The sequence below is a fragment of the Capsella rubella genome, unplaced genomic scaffold (assembly GCF_000375325.1).
Source record: "Capsella rubella cultivar Monte Gargano unplaced genomic scaffold, Caprub1_0 scaffold_1, whole genome shotgun sequence".
Classification (NCBI taxonomy): Eukaryota; Viridiplantae; Streptophyta; class Magnoliopsida; order Brassicales; family Brassicaceae; genus Capsella; species Capsella rubella.
This window is the reverse complement of record NW_006238923.1, coordinates 19,089,328-19,112,062: the sequence shown is the minus strand read 5'-3', so window position 1 is coordinate 19,112,062 and position 22,735 is coordinate 19,089,328. Positions and strand designations below refer to the sequence as shown.

The 22,735-nt window shown below is 34.7% G+C and overlaps 7 protein-coding genes across 7 annotated transcripts; 3 read left to right on the top strand and 4 right to left on the bottom strand.

The window, feature by feature from the left end:
• The first annotated feature begins 6 nt into the window (after positions 1-6).
• On the top strand, positions 7-2,198 carry LOC17898223 (F-box/kelch-repeat protein At1g55270). The gene is made up of 2 exons (XM_006307501.2): positions 7-288; positions 539-2,198. Exons 1-2 carry the CDS (start codon positions 223-225, stop codon positions 1,775-1,777), a joined length of 1,305 nt encoding a protein of 434 aa, XP_006307563.1. The 5' UTR covers positions 7-222; the 3' UTR covers positions 1,778-2,198.
• LOC17899524 lies at positions 2,167-2,866 on the bottom strand. Its single transcript, XM_006303576.2, has one exon. The coding sequence runs from the start codon at positions 2,806-2,808 to the stop codon at positions 2,272-2,274; it is 537 nt and encodes a 178-aa protein (XP_006303638.1). The 5' UTR covers positions 2,809-2,866; the 3' UTR covers positions 2,167-2,271.
• A 988-nt stretch (positions 2,867-3,854) lies between these two features.
• On the bottom strand, positions 3,855-5,595 carry LOC17898761 (protein YLS3). The gene is given in 5 exon segments (XM_023789926.1): positions 3,855-4,176; positions 4,357-4,461; positions 5,088-5,448; positions 5,508-5,559; positions 5,561-5,595. Coding segments are annotated over 5 exon segments (687 nt in total). The 3' UTR covers positions 3,855-4,042.
• A 1,954-nt stretch (positions 5,596-7,549) lies between these two features.
• On the bottom strand, positions 7,550-12,957 carry LOC17900776 (E3 ubiquitin-protein ligase BRE1-like 2). The gene is made up of 19 exons (XM_023790034.1): positions 12,657-12,957; positions 12,264-12,425; positions 12,053-12,140; positions 11,735-11,965; positions 11,491-11,658; positions 11,133-11,320; positions 10,956-11,039; positions 10,751-10,870; positions 10,478-10,664; positions 10,234-10,394; positions 10,025-10,096; positions 9,735-9,811; positions 9,465-9,659; positions 9,309-9,381; positions 9,107-9,193; positions 8,834-8,971; positions 8,549-8,751; positions 8,306-8,468; positions 7,550-8,132 (listed from the first exon to the last, which is right to left on the bottom strand). Exons 1-19 carry the CDS (start codon positions 12,768-12,770, stop codon positions 8,001-8,003), a joined length of 2,643 nt encoding a protein of 880 aa, XP_023645802.1. The 5' UTR covers positions 12,771-12,957; the 3' UTR covers positions 7,550-8,000.
• A 2,770-nt stretch (positions 12,958-15,727) lies between these two features.
• On the top strand, positions 15,728-16,563 carry LOC17896914 (dirigent protein 20). Its single transcript, XM_006306068.2, has one exon. It carries the CDS (start codon positions 15,832-15,834, stop codon positions 16,393-16,395), a length of 564 nt encoding a protein of 187 aa, XP_006306130.1. The 5' UTR covers positions 15,728-15,831; the 3' UTR covers positions 16,396-16,563.
• Positions 16,564-20,457: 3,894 nt separating this feature from the next.
• Positions 20,458-20,866, top strand: LOC17900235. Its single transcript, XM_006303524.2, has one exon. The coding sequence runs from the start codon at positions 20,520-20,522 to the stop codon at positions 20,778-20,780; it is 261 nt and encodes an 86-aa protein (XP_006303586.1). The 5' UTR covers positions 20,458-20,519; the 3' UTR covers positions 20,781-20,866.
• Positions 20,867-20,960: 94 nt separating this feature from the next.
• LOC17900152 lies at positions 20,961-22,426 on the bottom strand. The gene is made up of 3 exons (XM_006303402.2): positions 22,185-22,426; positions 21,888-22,006; positions 20,961-21,210 (listed from the first exon to the last, which is right to left on the bottom strand). The coding sequence occupies exons 1-3, from the start codon at positions 22,337-22,339 to the stop codon at positions 21,191-21,193; spliced, it is 294 nt and encodes a 97-aa protein (XP_006303464.1). The 5' UTR covers positions 22,340-22,426; the 3' UTR covers positions 20,961-21,190.
• Between the last annotated feature and the right edge of the window lie 309 nt (positions 22,427-22,735).

Below are 22,735 nucleotides of genomic sequence, written 5' to 3'. Positions count from 1 at the left end.
AGAGAGACCTACCAGTCCCATTTTTCCGTGTAGAGAGAGCGAAGTGGAAGGTTGTTCACGTTTTCCCTCTAATCCCTCCGGCTACAGTCAGAGAGAGAGAGAGAGAGATTGGACCATTTGGTTTCCATCAGATTCTTCTTCTGTCTGCCTTCTTACAAGTTTGTGTGAATTTCTCGATCTGTTTTCTGGCTTTTTCTTACATATGAGCTCCGGTTTTTGAAGATGGATCTATCTTCTCAACGTCAATCCCCAAATGGTTCTAGGGGTTTTCGTCTCCAAGCTCCATTGGTAACTTCCTTTCTCGTTTCCATTGGTTCGTTTCGAAAGATACAACCTTTAATTTTTTCTGGGAAATGTTTAGACTTTGAAATGATGATTGTGCTTTGAATTCCTTCAATTTTGTTTCCTTTTTCAGAAACCCTAGTCCCAATTTGGCAGTTTCTTCATTCCTACTCCTCAAACTGTTTCTGACTATTTTTTCCTGCCCTAAAATGTTTTGTTTTTTTATAGATTTCTGAGATTGGAGTATCTTTTGCAGGTGGATTCTGTTTCTTGCTATTGTAGAGTGGATTCTGGTCTTAAGACAGTAGTAGAAGCGAGGAAGTTTGTTCCTGGATCAAAGCTTTGTATTCAACCTGATATCAATCCCAATGCTCATAGGCGTAAGAATTCTAAGAGGGAGAGGACTCGAATCCAACCTCCTCTTCTCCCTGGCCTCCCTGACGATCTTGCTGTTGCTTGCCTCATCCGTGTCCCTCGTGCTGAGCATAGAAAACTCAGGCAGGTGTGTAAGCGATGGTACAGGCTTGCTTCTGGCAACTTCTTTTACTCTCAGAGGAAGCTACTTGGGATGTCCGAGGAATGGGTTTATGTTTTTAAGAGAGATCGCGACGGGAAGATCTCGTGGAATACGTTTGATCCAAGCTCTCAGATTTGGCAGCCGCTTCCACCAGTTCCCAGAGAGTATTCAGAGGCTGTTGGGTTTGGTTGCGCTGTTTTGAGCGGTTGTCATCTTTATTTGTTTGGAGGTAAAGATCCTCTTAGAGGGTCCATGAGAAGGGTTATTTTCTACAATGCAAGGACGAATAAGTGGCACAGGGCACCCGATATGCTTAGGAAGCGCCATTTCTTTGGTTGTTGTGTCATTAACAACTGTTTATATGTTGCGGGTGGGGAGTGTGAAGGGATTCAGAGGACACTCCGCTCAGCTGAGGTTTATGACCCAAACAAGAACAGGTGGAGTTTTATTGCTGATATGAGCACAGCAATGGTGCCTCTTATCGGTGTGGTCTATGATAAAAAGTGGTTTCTCAAGGGTCTTGGGTCTCACCAACTAGTCATGAGTGAAGCTTATGACCCCGAAGTTAACTCATGGAGCCCGGTTAGTGATGGGATGGTTGCTGGTTGGCGAAATCCATGTACTTCTCTGAATGGTCGCCTTTACGGACTGGATTGTAGGGACGGATGCAAACTCAGGGTATTTGATGAAACCGCGGACTCATGGAACAAATTCATGGACAGTAAAGTTCATTTGGGAAACTCAAAGTCGCTTGAAGCTGCGGCTCTTGTTCCTCTAAACAATAAGCTTTGTATAATCCGGAACAACATGAGCATGAGTCTGGTTGATGTCTCGAATCCAGACAAGAACAACCCTCGACTGTGGGAAAACATAGCCGTAAAAGGACAGTCCAAGAACATCCTCAGTAATATATGGTCGAGTATCGCAGGGAGAGCTTTGAAGAGCCATATTGTGCATTGTCAAGTGCTTCAAGCTTGACAAAAGAAATCTGAAACTCAACAATGGAGTCAAACTCTGGTCAGAAGAAACCAACCACCTTGAGGTTCCAAGAAGAGGAGGAAAAAGCAAAAAATCTGGCTCAAGACCTGTTCCAGAGTAATACAAATGAGGAATCGTCTCCACAATCACCATTGACAAGAACTCATGTCCGGTCTTAACAAGATCATATGAGATACGAAGAGGAGAGAGCCAAGAGACAGTGAGTGAGGTGGGTTAACATTTGTTCACCATTTCTTCTGGTGTTAAATCTGTGTTAGTATTTATAGGAATCTCTTTAATCGGTTTTGGTAATTGTTATAGCGTTTTGTTGACACTTTTGTTTTCTGTGATCTGTAAATTTTAAATCTTTCGTCTCAAACCTCTTTCGGTGGCAATGTAACATAATCTTATTAGGTTCAAATATCACACTTATGAACAAAGCAAATTAATTGAAATACATATTCAGACATTGGAATCGACCAATCAGGCGGATTTCAAGAGTCTTGAAGATACAGTTTTCTTGAGCAAGACGGAACGTTTTCAAACATGGAAACCGGTAAAGTCTTGGATATGAATCCGACGGAGAACACAACCGTGGCAGAGCTTGGATCAGATTCCATGGCGGTGATTGGCAACCAAAGGAAAGCCTCTTTAGCTTGGATCCCACGGACGTCTCTAGCAGACCCGTAGCTGAGTTTTCCGGCGATGTTCTTGCCGTAAAAAACGAGTTGATCGGAGAAATGGACGTAGCAAGGAGAAGTCAAGTCAACGGTGAAATCGCCGTCGTCGGAGATAGTGAACGACTTGACGTTATCGGGAAGAAGACCTTTGGGGAATCCGTAGCGAGGGAGAAGATCGTGGATGTCATCGGCGGTGAGAGATGGACGGTCGAGATTTCGAGAAGAGAAAAGATCTATGCCGTTGGATCGAGATGAGATCGGACGGCGGGGATTTAGGGAGGAGGAGAGAGACAAGAAGAGAGAGATGAAGAAGAGACAGAAGAAGAGTGTGAGCGAAGAAGAAGAAGCCATTGGTCAATGAATGAATGACACTGCGATAAAGAGAGGGCGTAATATAACAAAAACGTTGAGGGTATATTAGGAATTGACTCTGTTTTAGTATAATGTAGTTTGACTTGCCACGTGTATTTAATATCATTAAAATTGTTGCTGCGTGGTACACGCTTAGATAGATTGGGCCTATTGTGGCTTTCATAGAGTAGGCCTTTTGTGGATATCATTGTAGGCCGAACTAGAAAGACCCCATGAGTTACCCAATGCCCGGATTCATACTAACTTTTATTTTGATGAATATGATAAAATCACCCATCAGATTTATATATATATATATATAATATATTATGGTTAATGATCAAATTGCATAATTGTTATTAAAAGTTGAAAATGATATACTTGAATAAAGCTATATATATATTATTTGATTTAAGATCAAGATTTGCACGATGTGTGTGTGGTTAAGTCAAGTGTTCGTTTCGATATATATAAGAGAATAAGTCCAAATCAATCCCTTTTTCTTTATGTGGTTTTAGAAATGTGTGAACCTGATGTGTTGCAGAGAATATTGATGATCAGAACTCAGAAGGAAAATATATATAATTCATCAACTACGATGTAAATGCCATTTAATTTTAATTTGTTGTTGATTATGTAAAATTTGGTTTCATACATTTGTTTCTCCGGAGTTGGCAACTTGAAAACCAAAGCTTTTAATTTTGGCCTAACAACTCTCTCAATTCTCAAACTTAGATGTTTCGTATCAATCCATAGTCCAAACCGTATCAAGAAATTTTTTTATAGTTTTAATTTATCTTATAAACAAAATTGTTGAGAAAAAGACAAACATATTTGTATATACTTTTTGATCTTTAGACTGGCTAGCTACATGTATTAATTGTTACGTTACATCTATAGAATAGGACATGGTACTAATTTTAAACCCATAACATACTAAAAGTTGAAACTTAATACGACAAACGAATATATTATTTTTTCATCATTCTATAGAAAAAAAAATAAGAAATACAACCTTATAAGAAAGAAAAAAAAAACAGAGCAAGTAGGGTAAAATCCATGAAATTTACTACTACGTACGCAATTCGTGAAATTAAGAAGAAAAAAAGTTACAAGTTTCGTGACTCATGATTTACATGCATAGATATGTGTATTACACATGCATGTGAGATCTGTCTCATTGATTAATAGTATTATAGATAGATAAAAGAGATGTAACAAAAGCAAAGGAACATTAAATAAAAGAAGAGATGATAATCAAAAGAAGATGAGCAAATATTAAAAGCTCAACAACACCCAACCAACTCTTCTTCTTCTTCTTCCCTCCATTACTCTTCACTGATTCTGCTTTCCCTCCTCCTGTCCCATCTATTTATATCATATCATCAAAATTATATATGGCTTCAGTAAACTCTAATAGATCGATCTTGCTTATGGTCTATGATCTTGGGACTATATATGTATATCATCAGATAACAAAATTATCGTGAAAAATATTTAAAGTATACTAACGGATTAACTAATCAATATAAAATTAAGTTCACTTACCTTTATGGATTTGTGTAGGAGATGTGCTGTTGTAGTTTTCTTCAATCCTTCCTAAGCTCTCAAACTCTTTAGCCAATGTTGAGTTTCGAGCTAAATGCAGAATTGCTTTCCCATTCACAGTAACAAAAAAAAGTTAGCTAACTTAATTTTAAAATTCACAATATAACTAACAAGAAATCGTAGTGAGTTCCAAAAAACAATATCAAATCAAATGAAAGTATAGTATTTATATGTTGTTACAAAAATTCCTGTAAATTTCATTTTAATATGATATAACAATTAAAATGAAGATACGGCATATACTCAATATCTATCCATAATTAGATTAAAAAGGTTTAAAAAAAAAAGAGAAGTATACATACTGTATATTGCATAATAACCAAACCTTCAAAACTAAGAACACTTCATGACATATATTTTAAAGCTTCTGTCATTTTCATATAGTATAAACATCTAAAATGAAGATTTTTTCATAATATTTATTATAAAACTGTACATTGTACTATAGATTATACCTAGAACGTGGTCTCTAAAATTAGACCAAAAAAGCTCGAAAATTAGAAAATATACGAACTCGATACTCGAACAAGAACATCCATAGTTACTTATACTTATACATACTATAAAAACCAAGTACCATAAAACTTTATAAATTTTTTAAAATAAACTTCAAGAATGAGAGACATGAAGAGAGCAGGGAGAGAGACAAAACAAAGAAAAAAAGAACTTACAAATACACTCGGTGATGTTAGGAGCCGTTATGTGGCAGGCGGTGGGAAGATGAGCGGCTAGGGTTGCGTTAATCTTGAGACCAAGTTGAGGATCATCTTTGTCTTTGACCAATATGCAAACACACTTCTCACTCTTTGTTATAACTTGGTTAAACCCTGCACAGCAATCTTTTGTCGGAGCCTTGGCGCCTCCTCCAACGTACGGAAGACACGTGGAGAGTGCTATGAGTTGGTTCGTACACTCGTCTCTGTCCTGAGCCAGATCTGAGTTTCCAAACCCTAGCAACATGGAGGTTGTCACGATGGTTATGATTAGGGTTCTTATTAAGTGCTCCATGGTTCGACGTGTTGTTTGTCTTCTCTGGATTTCTATATAGATATCTTTGTGTTGATAGAATGTAATGTTAGCTAGATTGAAACTTGTATGCTTATTCTCTTTGTATAGTCGTGTATATATATGGCTATGTCACTCTTGAGTGTCGACGTATTGGTTGGATGATAGGATCATTTATTACATTTGAACATTTATAGTTATGTACTCAAGATAATATATACATTTTTAAACGTGTAATGATATATATGTATGTATACGAGTGTTAGGCCAACTCCGACGGGGACGCTATTACACTATATACAACGGGGACGCCATTAAGCAATAACTTAAAGAATTTGATATACTTGTCAAAATTAATACCAAATATGAAATATCTAATTTATTGCATAATGACTTGGATCCTATGCAATTAGATAGAGATTGAAGGTGGTGCATGTCACATCAGAACATTTCTAAACAGTATATATTATCACATATTCACATGCATTTGAAGAACCATACATTATGCACATACTATAAAATATCATAATTTTTTTTGTAAGACTGATAGATAAATGATAAGGGGAAAACTTAATGAGAGCAATAAATGGTTGTCGAGCCCTTGGAACTATGCAATCTTACATGCATATGATTGTCATGTTTAATAATTCAATCCACTCGAACTTTTTCTGGCTATAATTTTGTTTTGTATTATCTATAGAAGTTGCGGAACCTCAGCCAATAAATTTTTTAACCATCTTTTGATAAAATGGCCTGCTAAATCTAATAACTTAAATAGTAACTTTTGTTTATTCCAAGCTTGGTGATATTCTTGCATGTGGATTGTGTAATAGTGGGACAAATTTTTCTTCTTTTGTTTTTGTTTTTTTACCAACTAAACAAAAGCTATATATGGATGTAAAATCCTAGCTCAGTTTCTATTTTGGCCAATTGGTAACTTTCCTACAGTCTAACATAAGAATCCATGAAAACGATAGGGTACCCATTTCCCTATATGACAATAAGATACAGAGCTTGCAATTTTGGTTGATTTTGATCACTTATATAATTTTGGGTACATACCTAAATCTAAATGGTACATTATATTTGAGAAGAAATTAAAAGATGATAAACTTAAATTTTTTTTTTTTATAATCTCTGCATCTATTGATTGATTGGAGAAATTTATTAGGAAGTTCAACTACCCTAACGGATTAATTCACTTTCAGTATATCTCTTTGGTTGATCCAAACTTGCTACAATCCACGATAATCCATAATGTAATAGTTTTTATGACCTGATTATTTGAAACTCATATGCCTATTTTTATATATGCATCTAAAGTCTTAAGTAACTATTGCATGTCTTTTCAGTTTAGATTACTGACACCTATATATATATATATAAAAACTAGTACACATGTTTGCACAAAAATAAAAAAAAACTAGTACACATGTATACAACAACACTCTAAAATGCAATATTGTATATAATTAAAGAAAGTGTAGTACCATGGCTGTCACGAAGTTTAGTTTCTGCTCTTTTATTTTTAATATAATAGTTTCTTTTGTTTGTTTGTCTTTTGTCTGATGTAAATGTATGTACCTAATCTTCGAGGTTTTATCAAATTCAGACACGTCTGCGAGTCATGGGAGTAATACTTCCGAATGGAGACGGTATTGTACAGTATTTTCGTTACTATTAGAACGGCATCGCACTTCTCCCGTAATTGTTTTGTACGTTACCTTTTAAAATCTAAGTTGACACGAAATTTAGTAACAAAAGTTTAGTAACTCTTTTACCATTTGTTATACTGAGCTACCGTTTGAACTAAAAAAAAGAAAAAAATATATATATTGAGCCAATTTTAGTAAATATCTACGCCCATAAGAGTCAATTACCCAAAGCTATATACGGACCAATCCTTTCAATCAAGAGGACACTACGCCCATATGTCTATCTCACAGTACTAACCAAAAACTATAAGCGTAGTCATATCAACATTTCTTAATCAAAAGAACACTACAATGATTATCGTTAGATAAGATATTAGATCATCTTCATGTGCAATTTAAAGCCATAAATGTCACCAGTCCATTAGGTATCTTTGTCTAAAGACACTATCCCTACCTAACAATACAGTACGAGCTCACAAAACATCACTTTACATATCCTAATTATAAAAGAGTTTCACTATAATCCACCAGCTTTTGGATCAGTTTTTTTAGACAGCATACTTCTTTAGGTCGTCTTTAAAAAAGAAATACAAAACTAAACTATCTCCGTTCATTTGCGATGATGTCTTTGTCGGTCCCCATGTCATAAAACGAAGGCATAAATGGAGGTAACACAAACACGACTGTCACTTACCTAAAACCTACACTTTCTCCATAAAGATAACCACCTAATTTCTCATCACTCTCTTAGCTGGAAATAACCAGAGATTCGGTGTTGTTACCGATACAATATATAATATATATCTAACTAACAATCTTACAATGTTATTCAAGGGTGGCAAGGGAGATGAGATTGTGTGGACCTTGATTAAGTGTGTTATGTACTTATGTACCAACACCATGTGCATGTGGTAAATGTCTCGGTTACATTTTGACAAGCCGGACGTCACTCTGGCCAAAGGCGGTACCGCAGCCTGGACATTTCCGGTGTCGGATCTCTAAGCTACGTTGGATGCATTGCTGGCAGAAGAGATGATAACATTTCACAATTACCACCTGCAATATTGTTTGAAAGATTAAAAGAAGTTGTTGATATCTTCTCAAAACGATTTTTTTATGATGCGCGACATTTGACTATTGATGATGATTATGACAGTGATGAGAAAGGATTGTCAAATCATTATGTCTGCCTTGACGGTAAGATATAGGATTGTTATGAGCACTGTTACCTCTTTAGGCCGATCAAAACAAACGCCACATTTGAGGATGTTTTTGCAATTCTTAACTTCTTCCTGGAGTCTCACTATTGCAGCTTCTACACTCTCAGAACCCAACTCTTCAAGCTCCTTGTTCAACTCCATCAACTCTTCCTCAAGCTTCTTCTTCTCCCTCCTGCTCAGTAGATAGAAATCATATCAATCCGTCATAAAATAGTTATTGAGTTCAAACAAGAGATCTGCTTTCAGGTCCACCTGTCATCATCCAGTTCCAATATGATGTCTTTTGTCCTCCTACATATCTGTTCATATTCCTTCTCGGATGAAGAAACAGCCGACTTCAGCCACCTGAATTCCTTGTCAGCATCAGCTACTTCCCACTTGGTGGTTTCGAGGCTGAGAGCGAGGTGACGATCTTCTTGAATCAATTTATAAGCCTCAGAAAAACAGCTTTTCATCTGCAAAAACATCAGAGCATTAGTAAATGACACTCATGAGTTATAGAGAGTTACAAAAATTACAAACGAGAAAGCTTCCAACCTGTTCCTCACTATGTGCAATCCTTGCTTTTAGAGCCTCAACTGACGCATTAACTTGTAGGAGCTGCTTTTCCATTACTTGCTTCTCAGATAAGTGAGTGTTATAAGCATTCTTTGTCTTGACGCTCTCGGAAACAAGCTGGCATTATAGATCAAACAGGTAATCTACAACCGATGTATTCAAAGGCCAGATAGAATTAAAGCCAAAGGTTGGAATTGAAAAAAGGGTAAAAACCCGTATCTCAACATCAAAATGGCCTATTAACACACTTACCTTGATATTATAATCATCCCGCTCAGCCACCTGCTGCAACAAATTTTGGTTCTGTGTCTGCATGTCTTCATAGGCTTGACCAATAGTCTAGACAAACAAATTACTGATGAGACACATGCACATTTTTTACTTTTAGAATTTAATACACTCCTTGAGAACATCAACATGAGAAAGAAAGGGCAGAAGGGTGATTGCAAGGTACCTCCATTTCAGCAATGGATGCCTCTGCCTCCTGCTCTTTAACTTTAATACCCTCCTTAAGTTCCAAAACCTCCCTGCAAATAATAATGATTAATACCCCCAACTGTGAAAAGAATAAGATGAATGGCCTTGGATATGGAAACAAAAGAGAGTATACCTCTCAGAAAGATCTAACTGAGTCCTCAATTCAGCAATTTCAGCCTTCGCGGTAGCAAGCCTTTCTTGGCAAGCAATTTCAGTCTCATGAGCAGCTTTCACTCTCAATTCAAGAAAGTGTTCATCTAAAACGTTTTTCAGCTCTTCAGCCTGCGCTTGGGCTTTCCGTTGTGATTCCTTGATTTCTGCCAATCCTCTGAAAGTGAAAAGCACAAACTTCATATTTTCAACAAAAATTGGCGAGCTCAAATACACTCAAATGGTCACATACCTTTCATCATTACACTCACGAGTACAAATGCTTGCTAGATTTTGCAGCTCTAATTTCTCTTTCAGAAGTTTCTCAATCTGCAAAGTTACAATTGACATTCAGACTCTTACTGCTAAATTTTCTGGTGTTTTAGTATCCATGAATTCCTAAAGAGAAAATGACTAAGCATGCGGATGAGCTAATTGCCTACGATACAGTTGGAGAGAGGCCTGTAAATAGAGCAGAAGAACCTCGTAATTACCAAAAAAAAAAATCGAGAAGATGGGTTTCAGGACATAAAGAAAACTTACTAGAGCCTTGAGAGACTTAATTTCCGCCATCTGTTCGGCACATTTATCCTCTATACCCTTCTGTTCGTCTGCCTTTGTTAGCAAGAGAAAATCAATATTTCAGGGAGCAGTCCAATAGAAAGAAAAATATAGTAGAAGCCAAGCATTTGTATATACAAGGAAAAGAGATTCCACATTGTTACTTAAGGAAACTGTGGTTGCGTTCGAACCTTGTTACTTAACGAAACTCTCAGCGACTGAGCTTGTTCACGCAGGTAAAGAGCATCATGTGCAGTGTCTTTCCACCGTTTCAGCTGTGCTTCCATCATTTCCATCTCCTTAGATAAGGTTGATGCCATTGCAATAAACTCACTTTTAATATCTTGCCGCTCTGAAACATGGAATATATCTTCTTAAGAGAAGGAATGTAAAGCGTTACATAGACAATGAGTACTGAAATGGATTGAACATCACCAGAATCCTGAATAGCTTCTTCCGTTTCAAGCTCTAATCCATTCTTTTCAACTATACAACTCTGCAGCTTCTGTTCCAGCACCTCAATTCTAGAACCAACAATGGTAGTCTTATGGCTAGCTGCTTCCAGGGATTCTGCCCTTAGATTTAGTTCCTTATCCCGTCTCATTACGAAGGACCTTTCAGCCTGAAGCAGAGGTTAGAAAAAGATGGACGAAATATTCACTCACTTGTGAGGGAGAGAAACACCGGTAACTTGAATAAGATGCTGACCTGACTGGCCTCAGTCAGAATTTTGTATCGGTCCAGTTCAGCATTCCAGTGATAAAGTTGATCATTGATCAAACTATACAGTCTAGAAGAGTATATATACTGGTCATCCTTTAGCTCATTCTACATCCAGTAAACAAAACATATCATTGTTAACTGCAACTATTGCTCTTAGAAATATCCTTTTCCCTAAATTCTATAAGTATACCTCAATATCTTGACATTGTCTTGACAGGGAAAGATTATACTCTTGTGCGGCTTGAAGTTCAGACAGACGACCTTCTGCCATTATCTAGAGTAATTATTCAAAAAACATTCTAAGCTTAGACGTGGGGAAGAAGAACAAAAAATGGAAACATGAACAAGTTTACCAACGAGTATTTACTTTTATCTCATCAATTGAGTCCTTCAATTCACGCAACTTTTTCTTGTCAACAGGCTTCTCAGGAGAAAGGCTTCCATTAGCTATTGCTGGTGGTGTTACATGACCTTCACATGCAGCATCCTTCTGGATTTTATTTATCAATTTTCTTCTATTTTCTTCAAGCTCAGCCTTGATCTCTTCCAATTGACCTTTAATAATCAAAGATACTCAATACTCAGAGAGCAATTATGAAATGCTACCATGGCTAATCAACATAAATTCTTACATCCCCGTTCCAGCGTTCAAAAAGGAAAAGTGCTACGCTTATAGAAACAAACAGCTAATTTATCATGTTGTCTAGAATTATGAAATATATAACCTTTCAGGTGTTTAAGCTCGGACTGATCTGTTGAATGGCTGCTTATGTATGCCTGAATCTGCTCAGTATGTTCTTTGTGCCTCACATGTAAAGCATCAATCATCTCACGCAAGTTTGTGGCCTCCTCTTTCAACAAATCATTAATGTTAGACAACTGGAGGGCGGCATCTGAAAAAAGAAGTCTGTAAATTGTCTATAGCCGTTAAAAGATAAAATGATATCGATAATTCGCACACAAACCAACCTTCTGCCGATTTTGCAGCATGTAAATTTTGTGATATGCTTTCAGCTTTCGACCTCTGTGTAGTAATGGTGTTTTCAAAGAGTCCCATCAACTCCATTGTAGAGGAGTGACGCAAAGCAAGAGCTTCTTCAACCTTTCTTAATACCTCATCACTATTTCTGGTATCTAAGGAATCTACTTGCAGAAGTCTACACAGAAACGTTTCATCAGCAGGGCATGGCGGAACTGAACCTAGATTACATGGAAACAGATATCTTAACTGTTACGAAAATGTAAGCAGCTATTATACTTAACGAAGAGGGAAAATCTTATTAATACCTCGCTTTTTATCTACAGTGTCCAAGTAGTTTAGAGCCTCTTGATTAGCCCCGGCACGAACTCCAAGCAATATCAGATCATCTACCAACTAAGTCGTCGGAAAGCACAAATAAAACCATAGACACTCTGAGTTAAACATTAAACAATGCAAATAGCCGTTCTATAAAGACATAAAGGAACGCGACCACCTGAAAACCAGGTAATTGCTGACCTGATTCCAAAGCCGGTTAACTGAGAGAAGTTCATCATCATAAGATGTTTGGTTGATTTGCAACTCTTGGATCTTCGTTTCAACATCGTATAGCTGTTTCTTCTGCAGGTCTAATTGCTGGACAAGTTTCTGATTCTGAAACTGTAGAGCGGTTGCATCAACCTAAACAAACAAACAAAAACACACTCAAAAGTAAACAACATGCACCTAGAAACTAACACTTGCATAGTCCTAAATTTGCATCATTCTGACACTGCAACTAGATTTCAAGTACACATCTCATTCTCAAATTCACAGCATCATCCTCATTGTATAGAAAAACCCTATCGAAGTATTCAATTAATGGGCTTAAACCGATAAGCGAGAAGTTCTCAGTCGGGAGAAAAAACTTACACTTTTAGCGATGGGATGAGAAGGTGAAGAATTACGGGCCATGGAAGTCGGAGAAACGGAGTCTAGAAGATGAGGCTTCTTCTGCATCGGTTCGTCTGATTCATGATTCTCCATAACACTCGAAAGTAACGAGAGAAAAAAAAAAACCCTAAATCGAGCTGATCTTTGGTTCAGGCAGAAACTCTAAAGTCTAAAACTTTGAACAAAATCTTTGTCTCGTTGACAGGGAATCGGTAAACTAAGTTATTCGGACGTCCAGAGGCGGAGGAGGTATCGCCGGAGAATCTCCCGAGCTTTCTCTAGTCGACTGATTATTTTTTGTTTTTATCTAATCAGAGAGAGAAACTTCCTTAAACGGCGTCGTTAAATTATTAAAAAGGCTTGCTGGGCCTAAATTACATGAATATAAATCGAATAAAAGCCCAATAATGTTTCTAAAATAGAAAGAAATTGAAGTTACATATGGATGGGATCCTTTTATAGTTTTTAGCATCTCCAAGACTTCCAACCTTTGAGACTTTGAGTATCTAAATATTAATATATTAGTATTTGAATTTAGTTTAATTACTTAAATAATTTTATATTTAAAATACACAAGTAATCAATAATAATATGCAAGTGTGTAAATCAATTAAGATTTTAAAAGTTCTTTATTAAGAATCTCATCTCACTTCTCTATCTTACAATTTATTTGTTTTCACTACTGGTTCAATTTTTCTTTTTGTAATTAAAATGTTAATGTTTTTTTTTTGTTTTTTTTTTGAGAAACCTAAATGGTATCTCATGGATAGAGATGCTCTACCAGATGAAACCTAGACATGTGGGAATGGTATGGAGCTAAGGTTCAGCATGTTTTATATATCTTTCACTCATCAAATTTAAAATGTCTATGTCAACAAGACAACAAGATCATGAGAAATAGTTTTAAATTATTTTTTCTTCTCTTAATTAGGGTTTTCATTATTTCTCTTCCGATGTTGAAATGATTATATGACATTTTTCTTCTCTAACCTAAGTTTCATAAACCAAGGATCCTATCTCCCTAAGTTTAAATAAGGGAATTAAGTCTACTTAAGATCATTACTAAAAAAAGAAACCAAATTATTTCGTATAAGAATGTCAAAAGACTCAAAACATAACTAGTATATTACAGTAGTAATCGTTAAGAAAATCACCGTTCCAAATTACTATGTTTAAGATTTTGACTTGTGTATCCGACCCAAAAAACATACACCTACTCAACTGTTTAAACCTATAGAGTGTGAAATGTTTTCGGAATTTAAATTACAAAACATCTACACCTCGAAAGTCAATGCTTCTAGACTATCTCAAAAGTCAACATTAAACTTACAACAATTCCAACAAATTGAATTTTTCTTTAACGCACGTTATTTGATTTATCATTTATAAATAATTCTCTTGAACTTGCATATACTGTATGTCTAGTAAAATATAGTTGCGCTTTCATCGTTCGTTAGCAGTTATATAAATTTATGTATAACCTTGATACCAAACGTATATTTCAAGTTGCTAAAGAATAATGGAAATGGCAACTTAAATAGACAGTATAAAAAAAAAAAAACAGAATATATAAGATCTTCAATGTGTCATAATAATTATAGTCTCTAGTAAAAGTGTTTTTCTCTTACGTGGATCTCACGAAAAGAAACATATATTAAAAGAGAAAAGTGTGTCTCTCTTTAACATATTCCAAACGCTTTACTTAACAAATTTAGCTTTAAAATCAGGTGAATTCTCTTAAATACTACAAAAATGGGTATTTAAACTTAAACTTTTAACATTCAAAACTTAAACTTTTTTCTCTTTTGGGCAAAACTAAAACTTAAATTTTTAACATTCAAAACTAATTTCTAAATCCTAAACACTACTCCCTACCCCTAAAAGCTATACCCTAAATGTAAATAGTCAACCCAAACATAAAAAAAAAAAAAAAATCTACATCTTCAAAATTCAAATTTTTATGTTTATGCTATTTTGGAAAAAAATAAATCTTTTGTGGTATTTTTGGAAAAAAAAAAAACTTAAAACATGCTATCCAGGAGAATTTCTTTAAAATTAATCCCACAAAACGTGAAAAAATAGTATAAACTATCTACGGTTCTCATACCCTATTATTTATATATCACAAAAAAAAAAAAAAAAAACGAAAATGAAACATAAGTCTTTGTTTGAACGTACGGAATGGAGGGGCGATGGGTTCCACGACAAGGGTAAAGTGGAAGACTGAGACCATGCCGATGGGATTTTCTGATGAAGTCAGGCCACGCCCTCTAAAGTCAAGCATTTCACAAACTATACATACACACACTGTGTAGTCGTAGACTGTAGTTGGTAAGTTGGTAGGTAAACTACGACAACTTCGTTTAGCTTTTCTTGCGTATTAAAGGGTTCATAACTTCATAGTATATAAGCCTTTTAGGAATGGAGTTCACATTGTCTTACACTATACAAAAAGCATAGATCGGAATGGAATTAATGCCAACTTTTTCTTAGAAAACAAAAAGAAATCGAATAAAGCAAAAGCGTGATACATAACACACCTTCAGGAAAATGATAGCCACCATAACCCTATGATACCAACTAAAAAAGAAAACTGAAATATTCAACATTTCTTTTTTTGTTTTTGAATTCCCTAATGGACCAGTCCACCATAATGATTCAAATTATGCTTAATTTAAAAGAATAATGCGAATTATCGTAATAGAAAAACTAATTAACACTTACCATGATAATTTTGATTGTATGATTACTACCTATTCGTGTTACAAAGGTGATATTTTATATATACAAAAAAGAAGTTTGTGAGAATGACTTCACCGTAAATCATACGACTCGATGACGCAATGATTATGATACTTCTTCACACGCATTATCACACATGTATGCCAATACACATCAACCTCTCACACTTATTGGAATTTAACTTTTGTTTATAAACTTTTTTAAAAAAACTAGTCCATTCCCTAGTCAATATTTTCTTTAACTAATTCACAAAATCAACGAATCCACTATTATATAATCTAAAATACTATTGTTCTAGAAAGATGTCTAAACAAACTCGACATTATATATATACCATGATATACCTTCTTGTTCTCTACACCGTTTATATAAAACCATAGAGGTACCGATCGAAACCACACAAACAAAACACATGGCTAAACTCATTTTCTTCTTCGCTCTCCAAATCCTTCTCCTCGCAGTTGTTGCATCTGCCGGAGACGGCGAAGACTTCGCTAGAACCATGGACCGTAAACTTCTCGGTCTCCATAGAAAAGAGAAGCTAACCCATTTCAAAGTCTATTGGCACGACATCTTAAGCGGTCCAAACCCAACTTCCATCATGATCCAGCCACCGGTTACAAACTCTTCCTACTTCGGAGCCATCTCTATGATCGACAACGCTTTGACCGCGAAAGTTCCGATGAACTCCACCGTTTTGGGACAGGCTCAAGGGTTCTACGCCGGAGCGGCACAAAAGGAGTTGGGATTCCTGATGGCCATGAACTTTGCTTTCAAGACAGGGAAATATAACGGAAGCACGATCACCATCCTTGGTCGGAACACGGCGATGTCGGAAGTCAGAGAGATGCCGATCGTCGGAGGAAGTGGGCTTTTCCGGTTTGCTAGAGGCTATGTGGAGGCTAGGACAAAGTGGATTAATCTCAAGAACGGAGATGCTACTGTTGAGTACAGTTGTTACGTGTTGCATTATTGAGGTTAATGATATTTTTGTCGGTTTCGTATATTTAATTTGACTACGTTATAAATTAATAAATCATATTTCGATATATTTGTGTTTTCTTAGTCTTTTGGCATTTGGCTTTATTATGGTGTGTTGTGTGGTGCGTTGGAGTTGTTCGTAATAATATAGTTTTTTTTTTTTTTTTTTTGGTTTTGAAAACATATTAGGTGGTTTAAAGTGATAATATATTTCATTTTACCTAAATATTGTTTACGTATTTGGACCGACATTTTTACGTGGTCGGCACAAGCATTCTAAAGAGTAAGGACACATTAAAAATTTGACAACTAAGTGAAGGAAGATTCATGTATAGTATTTGTAATTGTTAATACATATATTAAGATATTCATGGCCACCTGAAAATCTTATATATTAATAATTATCTTTTGTACATGTTTAACAAGTCGATTACATAGTGAATTAGTGATCATATATATATTCGATCGATCTACCAAAATTATTTACGAAATGACAAATCTTGGCGAGAAACAACAAAACACGACGGGACTTCTTTCGAATCATCATGGCATTTGGCTGGAAAATTAGAAAAAAATTAATCATAACAATTAGAAGATACAAGGAAATGTAGATTTTCATAATGTCGTTGGACTGATAGAAAAAGTATTACCCGACCCCGACGTGTCCGATGAAAGATGGGTATTTGCGAGGAAATAGATTGATCAGAGATAAGATGAGCAGAGAGTCTTCAGGCCAATGGAAAGTTCTTAGAAATGCATAAAACAAAGACATGCCAAAGTAAATATCGGTTCACCTTTTTGTAGCTTTAGACTTTTTCTTTTCTTACTTTACTTGTCCAGGATTAATGAAATGTTATTTGCTACAAACGAATACTATAAAAAACGTGTTATATAATTATATAACTATTTATTTTATATATATAAGTATAGTATATGTGTGAGCCTTAAACAATGTACGATGGAAATGTTGAATTCATCCAGTAAAATGTTGATTTTTTAATATATATATATATATATATATATATATATATACTTGGATTAAATCATGTTGAATTTTTTCAACTAGTCTAATAGATAAAATCAAGGACTACTAAGACACATGGTCTATTATTGTTGGTCACTATTTAAACTTAATTATTTCATGTAATCAAATTTTTATTTCCTTACATCAAAATTTATTATTTTCATACTTCACAAATAGAGATTTGTTTCGTTTCATTTGAACACATACAATTTTTTTTTCTTTTTAAGTATTAGTTTTCTATTAACCTCCGATTCTATTTCTTTTAATAATGAATATATCTTGTACTTATTACTTACAAAAAGAAACAAATTTATAAGATAATAAATTTAAGAAAGATTTCTTCTTTTGTAAATTAATTTCAATCAATAACTGTTATTAATATGTAATTACAAAAAATAATAATATAGAGTAAAATTACTGGAGTAAAGTGTTGAAATTTATTAAAGAAAACTATTTTAGATGATAAAATTAATTGTATATCGTCTTACCATGCTTCTATGTCTTACCATGTAAAGGACTCACATCATATATTTTACATGCCAACCCATATGTGATGTTGTTTCCTCGGACTGACAATATATTTTTAATCGATATGATAATGGTAGATTGAACATTTTCTTGTATGGATTATATTAATTTTCAAGATGTCTTCTCAGGTTTGTACCTTAAATGTTCAAAAAATTTTCATATGATTAAATAATTATCAAATTCACCTTAATGAATCATTCTATTAATTTTGACAATCATCAATAATATGGTACGTCATACATATTGTGTGCATCAATTTATCTGGTTTATAAGAAGTTTTGGTAGCATTATTATCTTAAGGTAGAACTTTATGACACAAGTGTGAAAAATCTTCAATACATAATTAGTTAGATTGTGCTTTTTCTTTTCGGGAATATTATATGGTTTGCCAGTTTTTAACCAAAAAAAACTGGAACTGCCATTTTGTTTTAGACATTTTATGTAGTGCCACAAACAGTGAAAATGGATGAAACAAGAAGACGAAACTACCCTCAGCAGGAGGAGAGGTTTTGCGCCGATTTGACAGGATTTTTGACAGGGTACAGTGAGCATTAATGGGTGATAAAGTAAAGCTATTATCCATAGGATAATTGAATTGTTTAATAAGTAAATCTAAAACAAAAAAGTAGATCTCAATAGTTGTTACTGAAGGACAAGTGAGAGATACGTGGGACAACTCTACTATTATGATGGACATAAAGTAGATCTAGTCCATCGAAATCTTATTTGAAAAATATCAAGAGACAACTTTGCTGCATGTCCTCTGACGTGTGGACAACTCTGCTATTTAACTTGTTTGGATATTGAGACTAGGAATTTGGTCCTCTAAAGTTTTATATGATGGACAAATGAAGAAGATCTAGTCCATCGAAAGCTTACTTTGACGGTTCCAAGAGACTTCTCCACTGCGTGTCCTCTGAAGCGGGGTGAGTTGGTTATTATACTTCCACAAAAATTATATAAGTTTTCTTAAACTGGTGAATGACAAATACAAATAGATAAGTAGTAAAACATATGGACAATTGTGTTGATGGACATCTTAGGTGCAGTAGATCTGGTCCATTGAAATTTACATTGAAGAACTCTAAGAACAACTTTTGTGGAATATTCCATTATGTACAATAAGTAAAAATATATATAAAGTTAAATATTCCATTAGAAGTGGACATTGATGAAATTAGTCCATTAATTACCTTATTATTACATCTTAATCGATTTCTACTCGATGGACAACGAAATCAGATGATATAATTTCGATAGACAAAGTAAATTAATGTTCATTAGTGGATTTAGTCCATCGCAAATATCTTTGTAGGACCTTTGTTGTTTTATGAAAAATTAGGTCGTGGTTGAGATATATTCTTGAAAAATAACATGTCTATTAGATAAAGTTGGAGAAAGAAGTTTGAGAATATGAGATAAAGGTTAGAAAGAGAGAAATGGAAGCTTGGGGAAAGAAAAATAAAACATATAACGATAGAGGACAGAATATATGTGAGAGAGTATATTTTAATTGCTTATTTTATTTGTTATTTGGTTCTATTAAGAAGAGGGTAAAAATGTATTCATACATCAGTCTTATGGCATCCGGGAAAAGATATGGAAGAAAGTGGAATTCTTTACAAATTTATACATTGTTCATGGCAAAATATATAATTTTCTCTTTTCTTAACGTGCATCATATCAACAACTTTCTACGCAATAATTATAGAAGTTTGTGGTTCGTTTTGTATTTTAAACTAGAAATTGGTTAACCAATGGTAACCATATAAAAACTCCATTATTTTTATTGTCTCAAATCTTAACATAAATCTAAATTTAAACCATCTTAGAATTTTTGACCAAAAAAAATGAAAATCAAGTAAAATTAAATTATGAGTGTCCAGTGATCGAATTATCTATTTTCGCATAGTAAATGTTTTTTTTTGTTTCGATGAACAACCTCTTATAAACTCTATCAGTGTGGCGATATATCAAAAAATCTAACACAATCTCTGATGGAAATTTAGTATTCTACAAAACTTATTGAACAAGAAGAAAAGAAAAAAATTTAATGAACAATTTATCATAAAATTTAGATAATGACATATTCGATCGAGAACTCTATTACATAAAAAAAACTTATGTGACTGCTTTATTTTATTTGATATTGAATTCAATAGAATTGTTTGGTGATTATTGGAAAGACCTTTTAACTACATGGAGTAACTTGGTGTAGCAAGAAATATGAGCCTTTTTCTCATTTTCCTCCTCTATCCTCCATGTTTTCTTACCATAAAGCAAATTTATTTCTCATGTTCAACAAGAGACAAGAGGAAAAAAACATATTTATTTGTCTAAATTATTGTTACACGTACTTACTTTTATACTAGAAAGCAAGAGCAAAGGCTTGTGTTTATGTAATTGCTAAGACGTACACTCAATTCACTATTTTAAAAAAAAATAGGGCAAAAAAAAAAACAACTTGAAAACAATATATCTCTACCCTTGTTAAGCCTCTTTAAATCATTTGTTTTCTTCATTGTGAAATTTGCAAAACGGCTGAAGTATTAGAAAAAAAAACTCAAATGGCTTCGTGGACGGAAGTATTGACAAATGCTGCCATGTTTGTGATAATCCAAGCTCTGGCGTTTCTGATCATCTCCACTTCTTCCGACGTATTCTCTTCCAAGATCACGATGAATAAACAGAAGACATCTTTTGGCTTCAAACTCTCTCGTTCTATTTCCCAGTTACGCGCTTTGATCTCCGATGATGTCTCTCGAGTCGATGAAGAAGTAGCAGAAGAGGAAGAAAGCTTCCTCTCACGGTCTCACCTCTCATATTAATCGTTGATTTCTATTTCCATGAACATTGAATTGTATTTCAGACATTTTACTTGCCAACAGACACAAAACATTCGATTTTTCTTTTCTTTTCACAATGTATGGATCATGTCAATTTAAACAAGGGTCTAATCATCTATGACTCATATGTTAAATATCGGACATTGCAATGAAAACTATATATTTACGATCAAACATCACACTGACCATTCAATTGCTGATAACCCATTAATTTGTATAAGAAGCAGAAAACAACTCAAAACTGAAAGAATTTAAAACAGAGAGTGTCAGGACCTGTTTTAAATACAGGACCTTCCGAATTCGATATGAGATGAAAAGAACGATACAACCCGAGTTTTGTTTACATTTCATGTCTTTATCCTCCCTCAAACTTGTTGTAAGATGAAATACTGTCATAAAGGCATAGAAATACCTGCAATATATATTTCAGATAAAAAGGTTAACTTTTAAATGCATTCAAGCTAACCAACAAGTCCATATCAAATATAAGCTTCCATAAGATAAGAGCGATCGACAAAGTACCAACTACCAACTCTGATGAATTAATTTATGCTAATTTAGTAAACAGGAACCAGGTAGTAACAATGAAACTAGAGCTGCCAACGCATGTAAACATCTTGATATACAAAAATTTCAATCAAAGTAGACCATGACATGTAACAAACCAAGAATGTCAAAGTAGGCAAGAACTATCATTGATACAAAGAAAACATCAGATTCACAAATGGGTTGAAAAGGGAATACCAAAAATCAAAGTTAACACAATCTATCAGGCTCCTGTTACTGCTATATCAATCAGCTAGAAATATACTTTCCCTGTCAAGAACAGATCACACCACAGTTTAAAACGTAAGCGTGATGACACTTACTGCCGTATAACCAACCAAATGTCTAAAACTAGCACGCAAGGAAAAAACAACATCCAATGATTAAAAAAGATGTAACTGCAACACAGGGAAACAACAGAATGTGAATCTTCTTGATATAGAAAATGTAACAAGTCCTCAATTCTTCAAACCAATAGATTGATATTCACCTCTGTTCTTAAAATGTAATAGTTACAGAGAGAGAAGGGATGAAAAGACAAACCTTGAGGAACTAAACCCCAGTTCTTAGATTCAACAGACAAACTTGATATCAATCTGGCAGATGCTATAGCACTGTGTAGTGGCAACATAGATAAACAGCTACTTAGCTCCACTGGTAGTCTGTGAAACCATTCCCCACATTCCAAAATCAAAATCGCAATAATTCAGCAAAATAACCAAATTCATCAAAACAATTCTCCCGAAATTTTCAGACTTTTAGTATTTGCAGACCTAATGATCACACCAATACATGTGTAGTGATACTTATCTAACAGTAAGATTCCTGAAAAACACTGACCTAAAAGATTGACTGAAACGGGTAGATGCTGAAATTGGAGATGAAGTTTTAATGGGAGAAGGTAAGGAAGAAACGTGAACATTCGTCTTGGTAAGCTTCTGGGTTAAAGAATGTATCTTGGATGATAATCTGCATACTTTTGAAGAAGACGCCATTGGAAGGGAATCAAAGAAATGAAGAAGAAGACGAGATCAGACACTTTAGGGTTTAAGCTGTTTTCTGGGGATTTTTACGGTCGGGTCGAACCGATAGCCGCTGGATTATCCAAAAAGGTGGACTCGACTCGGGGATAACAACTAATACGCCGCCGTTCTGCTTTTCCACACTTAGTCAAAGCGACGTCGTATCGTCTAGAAGCTACGAAATACAAAAATGTGTTTGGGTTTCACTATTGAATTATATTTGGATGTTATTAATAATGGGCTCAAGATTGTGCCCTTCTCGACCCTCAAACGGCCCAGTCAAAACTGAAACTAGAGTATGCATGGTTCAATCTAGTTTCTTCAGCTCTACCGGATTTAATGAATTCATACAGAATCTTTGTGATTGAG